At 46.2% G+C, this 9,934-nt stretch overlaps 1 protein-coding gene across 1 annotated transcript; it reads left to right on the top strand.

Moving 5' to 3' along the window:
* Positions 1-243: 243 nt before the first annotated feature.
* Positions 244-5,776, top strand: ZP4 (zona pellucida glycoprotein 4). The gene is made up of 12 exons (XM_062496897.1): positions 244-442; positions 777-898; positions 977-1,079; positions 1,638-1,793; positions 2,169-2,356; positions 2,524-2,621; positions 2,967-3,097; positions 3,286-3,475; positions 3,549-3,696; positions 5,009-5,087; positions 5,393-5,509; positions 5,634-5,776. Exons 1-12 carry the CDS (start codon positions 244-246, stop codon positions 5,774-5,776), a joined length of 1,674 nt encoding a protein of 557 aa, XP_062352881.1.
* Positions 5,777-9,934: the final 4,158 nt, after the last annotated feature.

The raw sequence follows: 9,934 nt of genomic DNA on the forward strand, positions 1-9,934 counted from the left end.
AAAAAGGTTTGAAGACCCTCCTGGGGCTCTACAGTACAAATAGAGACTCCTCTCTTGACATTAGCTCAACTCTTGCCCTTTGATTTTCTTCGAAGAGTAAAACAGACCCTGCTGAGTTCAGGTGAGGGCAATGGAAGGTGTTAAACTGCTGGGCTGGGTCCACCTGGAAACTTCGGGGATTTCTGGTCCCAGCTGGCTTCACAATTTAAAAGGGCTAGGCTAAGAGCCTTGCAAGAGAGCAGGATGGGTGCTGTAGAGCAGTCTGGGGCTGTATCAGGAGCTGTGCTCTTCTGGATGTTTCTTGGTCCCCTTGCCTTGGTTCTGGGGGCTCATGTCAGTGTTTTTTCTGATCCTACCCTGCTGACTTGTGGCCAAAAAAGCTTACAGCTCACCTTACCTCCAGGCTGGGAAGGGAATGCTTCATTTGTGCTGACTACTTGGGGTGAGGCAATATCAAGAGGTGTTTCTAGCCGTATCCTTGCCCAAATGAAGAGGTGCATGGAATGACAAGAAAGGAATGGGTTTTGATGTGAAGTGTTGCTGAATAGCTTCTGTGCATCTTGCATAATTGGGGGTTGTTTATATGACACAGCAGTCAAGGACTTGGTGAAGTGCTGTGCCTGGATCTAGATGTCTTGGCTGCTGGATTCTCTCACTGTTGTTCCAGACCCCAGTACTGGCTAGGTCTTTATTTCATAGAGAAAGGTAGGTTTGTAGTGGGTCTAATCTGTAATGTAGTACTCTGAAGCCCCTGCTGCTGTGTCCTCTTTCCCAAGATACTGAAGGGAAGGCACATGCTCTGCAGAACGACTCTGGCTGTGGTCTCTTGGTATCTGGGACTCCAGATGGCTCCAGGAAAATATCCGTCTCTTATTCTGGCTGTTATGTCTTTGAGTGGGTGAGTGACCTTAGGGATTCTGCTGGGGCTGTAACTACTGCTGCTCTGGCTGTCCTGACTGGTGTGGCTTTCCCCTAGGATCGCAATTACCTTATACTGGTTGGGCTTGAAAGAACAGATGATGCTGGGCAAAAGGCTCTTCATGAAGAGACACTGCTTAGGTGCCCTGTGGACCTTCCTGGTAAGGTATAAGCACCTGTTAGGATCTTGTGGTGATGAGTGCCATTCCTTACAGATGGCTGTTCCTAGTCAGTTTGGGGGCTAGGAAAGGGGACTTACTGCTGTGCAGAAAACTCCATGAAAAAGGGTCTGGACATAGGAGCCACCAACTTGCTGGGGACTTGTGCCTCTCTGCAGGGTCAGCAGATAAATATGTTTGTTGTGTCTCCTAGCCATATTCTGGCTACATGAGTTCCTGCAAGTTCAGGGATTGAACTGGAGACTAGGTACAATGATTTTCTTAACTACCGAGAGTTGATCTAGAACACTTTATCTTGACAGATCCAATGTAAATCCAGTTTCCTGTACATGGCCTCAGGGGGAGTCTGTGTTCCATGAAAATTCAGGTCTCTCCTAAGCAGGCTTCCATGCCAGATCCAGACCATGTGTTTGACCGTCACCTGACTCTCATTTCCCCTGATTTGTATGCAGAGTCACCAGGACACCTTCAGTCAGTGTCCTTCATGTCTTTGTCCCCCTGCTCTTGTACTTTAGCTGCAAAGACCTGCTATTTTTTCAGCCCTGGATGCTCCAAGCAGTAGTGTCTGTTTGGCTGTTCCCAGCCAGGACCGGCTGTCGTGTGCCTCCCTGCCCATCAGCCAGGGAGACTGTGAAGCACGAGGCTGCTGCTATGACCCAAGAGACAGGGTGATGCCTTGCTACTTTGGTAACACAGGTAAGCCTGAGCAGCTGTTCTCCCTCCTTCCTGAGCTGCTGCAAAATGGGTTTTCTCGCTTTGCTGGCAGGGCAAGCTTGGTATGTACCACTGCTGCAGGTGGCTCAAGGCTATGTTTTTGGCTATCAAGAATATAATCTCCCAGTGAAGTGTCTGGTATTTTCCACTGTATTGCAACAGACCTGGTTTTATGCCCAGCACTGGTGTGGTTGTTGGAGCTGGTTGCACTTGTCTTGCCCTACTTAGCACTTGTTTTGTAGGTTAAATGCAGGCCAGCTTGCAGGACTTGCTGGTCTTGTCCTGGTTGTGATATTAGGGCCTCTTGTCCACCCCTCTTATCGCTGAGCTCACGACTGATTATATCTTTTTCTCCAGTGACAGCTCATTGCACACCAGATGGCCAGTTTTCTATTGTTGTTTCTCGAGATGTGACCCTGCCACCTGTTGCCCTGGACTCAGTACAACTGGCCAGTGGACACAGTACTGGCTGTGTCCCTGTCCTGACAAACAATGCCTTTGTTGTGTACCGGTTTCCACTCTCTGCCTGTGGCACTACTTTTCAGGTAAGAGCTGCAGCTGTTGCTAGGCTGGAAGAGCTGGAACCACCTGACATGGCTTTGGCTGCTTAATGGACATCCTGCAGACTTCCAGAGGCCAAATGCTGTTCTCCAGCCTCATAATGATCCAGCCTGATTTTTACCACAGTAATGGTGCCTATCTGTCATTCCAGATGAATGGAGACCAGGCCATATATGAGAATGAATTGGTGGCAAGCAGGGATGTGAAGACTGGAAATCTTGGCTCTGTCACTAGGGATAGCATTTTCAGGTATTACCCTGGAGTTGATATTACTAGGTGGTCACTGTGTCCAATGTCACTAGAGAAATTCCTGCTTGTCACAAGCTCTGAATTCACATGAGGGCACTGGATTAGGTTAAAGACTGGTATATCTCTAATTAGGAGGAATAAAGCTGGTGTTGATAAGTGACAATCTGACAATCTTTAGATTCTCAAAGCTAAACACTGAAGAGAATTTAAAGTACTTGTTAAAAGAAAGTGTTGGAAGAGGGGCTATAACTAATTAAAGCAGATGATACATTGCCATACTAGAGAAAAGGAGTATCAGAGTGGCTTTTGTTTTTTGCCCAATTTGGAGCTTTCCTTTCCCACCAGGTTACATGTCCAATGCAGTTATTCCATCAGTGGGAGTTCCGTTCCCTTGACTGTTCAGGTCTTCACATTGCCTCCACTCTCTGCTGTGTCTCAGCCAGGTCCCCTGTCCTTGGAGCTGCGTGTTGCCTCAGGTAGGAGAGGTCTGCAGGACCTACTTAAGCCTTTCAGTGCAGGTCTCTGGTGGGTAACAGTGGACTATTGATGGGTTAACCCATCACTGCTTCCCTGCCATGGTGGGAACTTACTGATCTGGCTATAAAGGATGCTTACTCCTGATCATTCCTGCTCTTAAATGGCTTTTGGGTTTCTTCTGTCCCAGATGGAAGCTATACTTCCTACTATACAGACAGTGATTATCCTGTTCTGAAGACTCTGAGAGACCCTGTTTATGCAGAAGTCAAGATCCTTCAGAGAACAGACCCAGATCTGATTTTAGTTTTGCACCACTGCTGGGCCACACCAAGCCCCAACCCCCAGCAACAGCTTCAGTGGCCAATTTTGGTGGATGGGTAAGTGACTTGTAAAAATCTTTGGGTGAGGGGAATAACTTGCTCTTTTTTCACTGCTTACCTTTCCTCTCAGGTGCCCTTATGCAGGGGACAATTACCAGACACAGCTGATGCCTCCAAGTTTGACCTCAGGACTACTGTTCCCCTCTCATTACCAGCGTTTCACCCTCTACACATTTACCTTTGTGGACTCCACTTCCCAAGAGAAACTCTCTGGGCTGGTAAGATCCTGTCCTGGCTGCCTAGCTTCAGACAAGTAAAATGTGTGAGCAATAAGAACCACTTTGTAACTGGGTCTCTTGACTTCCTTGGGGGAGTGGGGTCGAAGACTAGGAAAATCCCCTGCTGAAACAGAAAGGGAGAGGTTGATGCCAAAAACCTTATTCCCTGAAGTGAATGTGGTAGAGGTAAGAGACTTCACTGGAGTGGTGACAGAAAATGTGACTACTAGATGGGTAGTAGTTTACTTAAGCAAGTGTTAACTTGTCTGGTGAGTTAGCTTAGAGTGTGTGCTCTAGCTATGCTAATCAATATTCTCTAAACTACATTTCTTGACCAAAATGACTTGGAAATAACTTTGAGTACCTTTTGAAGCATCTGTGCTCTGAATCTCATTGATCTCCTCCAGTTAAGTCACATGAAACTCACCCTGCCTTGTACTGTTTGCTCAGCACTCCTGGGGTCAACTCATACTCAGAATTGGTCTCAGCTGTACCTGAGACGTTTCACAGTGAAGTGGTGCTTGGGCAGCGGTATTCCAGGTGTCAGGGAGAAGTGCTGTAATGCAGGATTTGACCGAGTTTTTGAAAGTGTGTGGTGTAAAAGTTTCGAAACTGCCTTGGAACGGACAGCAGAGGGCTCCAAGGCTACAGCCTGGATGTGCAACAAGGCAAACAGACCTTCCTGCCCTCCCCCTTAGGGACAAGGTGCGCTGGTGTGGAGCTAGCTCTCCTCGTAGCAGCCCGTATGGTGCTGTGGCTTTGGATTTGTCGCTGAAAGTGTTGAAAACAGATGTTCTTGCTGTTTGCTGAGTAGCACTTGCAGAACACAAAGACTTTCTCTCCGTTCTGCTGTCTCTCAACCCTAAGTGAGTAGGCATGGGATAGGCTAGAGCCTGGGAGGCAGCAGGACTGACTCAAAATGGCCAAAGAAATATTTAATGATGCAGGATTTTATGCTTGGCAGTAAGCATTAGGGGATTTAATCTTCTAGTGTGGCTGATGCTCCAGCTGCCTGGGCACTGGCCTGCCTGTAGGAGCAGGGTGGGGGTGGCTTCCCTTTACATCACTTGTGCTTTAGGCTTTTTTCTTCCCTCTCCTTCACTTAGTTAACTCTCTTTATCTCTCCAGCTACAGGTTTTCTTCCTTTTGCTCTTGCTATTCTTTCTCTGCTCTGCTGGGGCAGAGGAGGGGGAGTGAATAAGTGGCTGTGTGGGTGCTTAGCTGCTGTCTGGGGTCAGTGCTCCACACTGGGATGTCACCAGTCTCCAGACAGTGCCTAAGGGATTTCAGGCAGTGTTTCATCTTTCTCTAGGTGTACCTGCACTGCAGTGCTTCGGTGTGCCACCGGTCTGTAAAGGAGTCCTGTGTCACCACGTGTCCTTCCAGAGTCAGTAAGTGTCCTGGCCTTCTGCTGCCCTAGCCAAAGGGGTGTCAAGGGCCCAGTCTCCAAGCTGGGGAGTAGGAGACCTGTAGCCTATGGAGTAATTCCCTTGAGGCATGCACAGCTTGACAAAGCATTTCCTGCTCCTTTCCACTGATGAAGGGCTCTTCTTATGCCAAAAAGACAGAGGTCTTCAGGGGCTCTTAGCTCTGTGTGGACTCATGGAAACTGAAACTGAGAAGTTAACCTGGGCAAAGTTTGCTGACCTTCAGGGCTACACCTCTTCTTACCTACAACCTTCACATTGCTCTGTAGGGGGTAAAAGGAGTGCTGAGCATCCTTTTCAGGAAGGTACTTCCCATGTGTCCAGCAAAGGCCCTGTGATTTTCCTCTGGGATGAGCTAAGACGGGACACAGCCAAGGATGGCCCTGGTAAGTGTGGCAACAGAGGAGGGGAGGGGGCTGGTCTGAGCTTTTCTACAGAAAGGCTGAGCCCCTAAGGCATCCCTGTCCCTCACTGTGAGCATTAATTGGGGTGTGTCACCTCTCCCCACAGGAGCCACTGCCCACGCTGCAGCCCCCTGGGCTCTGGGATTTGCTGCTGTGGCAACTGGGACAGCTCTGTGTGTGGTGCTTGTGGTTTCTGTGCTGTGGCAAAGGAAGGTGTCAGCAACACATGAAATCAATGGATTGCAATAAAGTGGCTGTCAAACCTATCTGGCTGGTGGTACCCCTTCCCCTAGAGACCCTAGCTGTAAGACATATTTGCAAGGCAAAAGTCATTCTAGTGGCTGTGAGAGCTTTCCAAATTCATCTCACTCTGGAATTCTTCTGGTTTTGGTGTTTTGTCTGCCTTGGACAAACTGGAGAGCTTGCTAAGGCCTGGGCTGCAGACTGAGGCAGGGTTGAGGCTGAGGGGTGTTGGCATTTTTGCTAATGAATATAGTGTCTTTCAAAAGCAGTGACCTAGGCTCCATTCCAACACTGAGCAGAAGTGCAGCAAAACTCACTAAAAGCAGATCCTGCAGCTACTTCTCTGGGGATGTAGAGCAGATATTTTGACTGCACTGAGGAGTTGGGAATTGCCCACTTGTCCCTAAGTCACTAGGTAACTAGGGCTGAGCTCATGTGGCAGGACTGGAAAAAAAGGATGCCAAAGCACTAGACAAATGGGCCCTCCTAATGATGCTGTGCATGTACTTGCCTTTCTTGCCCTAGAAACAGAAAAGGTGGCATTTTTCTGGTGTATGAAAACATGGAAACATCATTCCAACTGGAAAAATAAAATGAAAGTGTCCAGGTGGTTTGAATTTCGGGGAGGGGGTGGGGATCAAACTTAGAGCTTAATCTTAAGCCTTTACATGACAGTAGGCAGTTGGGAGTCTTCAGAGGTCTTGGATTAAAGCTAATTTGACATCACAGTTATTGTAAAAGTGCTTTTCTTAGTTTTTTAACTTATTTCTTTTAGATAAGAAATAAAACTTGCCATTTTGAGCATCAGGAGCAGTTCACTGTGGTGTTGTCAGCTCCAGCATGTGGACAGCACGCCTCTTTGCTTTCTGAGGTCCTGGGTGAAAACAGTACAGCAAAACTCTGCAGGCTGTAGAGGGGAAATGGGGTCCACCCCCTCCTTCCTGCCCAGCCTGGGGGAGCACTGGTGCTTGCACTTAACACTGAGATTGCTTATAGCTAATGGAGTAGTCCTTGAGGGGAAGGAAAAACGCTTTTCTCTTTTTTCCTCTAAGGCTTAATTAGAAATTCTTCTTGTTAAGGGCAGGAGAAAAGTCTTAATTGTATTGCTTTGGGGCCTTTAAAAGGGAGGAGTAGCACTTGCACATGGAATCAAAGAACTGATCAGTAGCTTGCTTGAGGCAGCAGATATTGTTCTTTTTAATTAGGTTCTGCTGATACTGTGTGATTGGAAGATGTTTAACGAGTGGTTTTAGTTCCTTTCCTATTCCAAGAACTTCAGGAGTAATCTTACACTTTGTCTAGTAGAAATGCCTTTCCCTGCTGCTGTCAGCCTGCAAGATGAAGATTGCTAGTTATCGTATCAAAATCTAAGCAGAAGAAAAGACTGTTCCAAGTTGTATGGTGGGAGACAGAAAGCGATCACAGGCTGGAAAAAAACATCATCTGAAGCTAAGTCAAACAGTCTCCTCCTCTGGCAACTAATGACCTTGGTACAGGTGGAGCTCTGTCTGGGGAAGCTGCGTGTAACCTCATAATGTGCCTTGTGATAATGTTAATTAAGTGGGCAATTAGAGGAGTAAAATAAGGCACACCTTCTCAGTCCACCATGCAGAGTGCTCTGGCACTGGTCTTAATTGTGTGTGTGTGTGTGTGTGTGTATGTGTAAGCCAAGACCTAAACACCTCCTATCTGCTACTGGAACCTTCCTATGCCTCAGTAAGGGAGACAGAAATATTTGCTTAGAGAGCTTAAATGACTGTGTGGATGCTGAAGGGGCTGTAAGAGTGGAGTCCCTGCTGCTCTTTGTTGGGTTACTGAACCATCCCAAGTAGCAGGGAGCTCTGGGTGTGTATCCTGTGAGAATTGCATAGATTCCTCTGCAGGGACTGTCTCTTTTGGTGCAGAGCTGTGTGTAGGAGGCTGGTATGATGCTTAGTGTAGGGTGCAAGCAGTGCTAAGTGGAGGTGGGAAAGTAAAGAAATAAACTTAATTCCCTTATCCACTCTGGGGAGTCTTCTGTGTTTAAGGCTTGCTACTTGGTCCTCAGCTGGCAGGAAGGCTGTGAGCAGCACTGAGATGAGTTCTTCTTATGAAGCACTGGTACAGGGTGAAAGGCAGCCTGGAGGTTTCCTCCTCTGATGCATTGGCTCGGTGTTCACTGCCTGTTCTTTAATGCCACTGGGTGTTAGTGGCTCTCATGGCTCCTGTTATGCAATATTTGGTTCTGCAAAGAGTGTGTTCTTTCCCTTCTACCTTCATGCGCACTTCTGGCTTACTTTCTTCCTAGGCCTCTCTTGAGTCTCACTGATTATTTCACCATTACTTTCTTTTGAATACCTGTATGTGACTTGTGTCAGCACCCTGTTTAGCTTCACTCCATCTCACCTGGTTATACAGCTCAGTTGAAGCTGTGGGGTGGTGCTGTACACAGTGTCTTAGACACCTGTAGGAAAGGAAGCTGCTCTGTCCAGGAGGGTGCTGCTGGCTGGGAATTAAGGCTGAGGAAGAGGAGCTAAGATCTCTCATTTGAGGCTGTTGTGTAGTGCTGCTACTGAATCCAGATTTTCAGAAAGAAATGCCAGTGCTGAGTATCAGTACACTTTGTCCCAGTGCCTTCATTGATTCTTTGAAGTGCTGTGTGTGCTGCCTGTCTGTAGAAGCAAAGCCCAGCAGCAGCACCTAATATAAGGCTGCTCAAAATTAACACGTTTTGTCATACCTGAACTTTCAGAAGTTCTAGATCTTTGAGAACAGCACCTGCTTCCAAAGAGCAAATAAATATCTGAACTATTTGAAAACAATTATCATAAGTGATACTTTTATTAAATTTCTTATGCTTGGATTACAATGGATCCTGGAATGGACAACTATACAGTATGTTACACATAAATACATTTACTTCTGAAAATACATGAACATATTTAATATAAATGCTATAATAAAAAAGAGTGCTAGTTTATCTTTGGTTGTTTTTAACTAACAAACACAAAGGGCCCAACAAACTTATACCATGAATAAAGAGGGCTGTAGAAAATACCAATTCATTATGCTATGTCTTAAAACACTTTAAATTCAATTTACACTGATTCACATTCTGTACAGTCTCTGTAAAAAGCCTGGAGGGATAATGGAGGATGTAAGTAATGCAGGATTTTTATCCCCTGTATTTATGGAGATATACAGAATATTCACAGAATAATCAAGTCATAAATCTTTCTAGCTTTTGATGAAGCTAGCAAGATATACAGTGAATAAACAAGTCCTGCAGCAGCAGCTACAGCTGAAACATTAATCACAGCACCTACTTTAGGGTGCTAACCTTCAGTCAGCACAGCCTTTTTTTTTTTTTTTTTTTTTTTTTTTTTTTTTTTTTTTTTTTTTTTTTTTTTTAACGGGGGTTTGGGTTGTGGGGTTTGGTCATTGTGTTTGTGGGGTTTTCTTGAGATGCTAAGTAACAACAGTAGCAATCCTTTTTGAGTACTTGAACCCTGCCCTCACTCATCCCTACAAACTATACTGGCCCTGGAACGGCATGGCTGAGCTTTCTGAATCCAAGAAAAGATCCTGCTCTGGTTTGGAGGACTCCAACGGCTCCAGCTGATGTGGATGAGCAAGGGAAAGCATCTGGTGCTGAAAGACTAAGCATGCTGAAGCTGATCATTCCTGCCAGCTTGTCGAATATTGGTTCTCAGGCAAGTTGGGGGTGGGGAGGGATTTTTAAACAGCAATTGTTTGACTTGTAATTTTATTATAAATTATGGGGTAGAACAATTCATTATTAAAAGGCAATGTTAGTTCACTTAAATCTTTACTTCATGTGTATTAATTATTTTGCTAGTACCAATAAGAGCTAGTGTGCAGAGACCTCTGTGACCCTGGGATGTTCAGAAGCGTGCACTGCCTGTTCCTTCAGTCAGGAAGCAGTGGACATGTGACAATAAGGCAGCCACTACACACAGTCATAGTGTTACACAGCTGTTAGTGTATCCCAAAGGAGCAGCAGTTTATAAAGGATGTATTTGAATTACTTTCCCTTGCAGACTTGCTCTCTTCACCTTTTCCCAGTAGAGAGAGTGCAGGCAGAGCCATGCAGCAGCAAGACTGCCCGCCTACACAGACAGAGCACTTCAATAGAAGTAGGAATTCAAGCCTGCTGTCCTGTTC

This window comes from Cinclus cinclus, chromosome 7, assembly GCF_963662255.1.
Source record: "Cinclus cinclus chromosome 7, bCinCin1.1, whole genome shotgun sequence".
NCBI classification, from domain to species: domain Eukaryota; kingdom Metazoa; phylum Chordata; class Aves; order Passeriformes; family Cinclidae; genus Cinclus; species Cinclus cinclus.

What these genes read in the sequence shown, in the direction of transcription:
- ZP4 (XM_062496897.1), top strand. Translation starts at nt 244, where the DNA reads ATGGGTGCTGTAGAGCAGTCTGGGGCTGTATCAGGAGCTGTGCTCTTC. An exon ending in CCTGTGGCACTACTTTTCAG is followed by an intron (nt 2,357 to 2,523) that starts GTAAGAGCTGCA and finishes CTGTCATTCCAG; the next exon opens with ATGAATGGAGACCAGGCCAT. An exon ending in AAGAGAAACTCTCTGGGCTG is followed by an intron (nt 3,697 to 5,008) that starts GTAAGATCCTGT and finishes ATCTTTCTCTAG; the next exon opens with GTGTACCTGCACTGCAGTGC.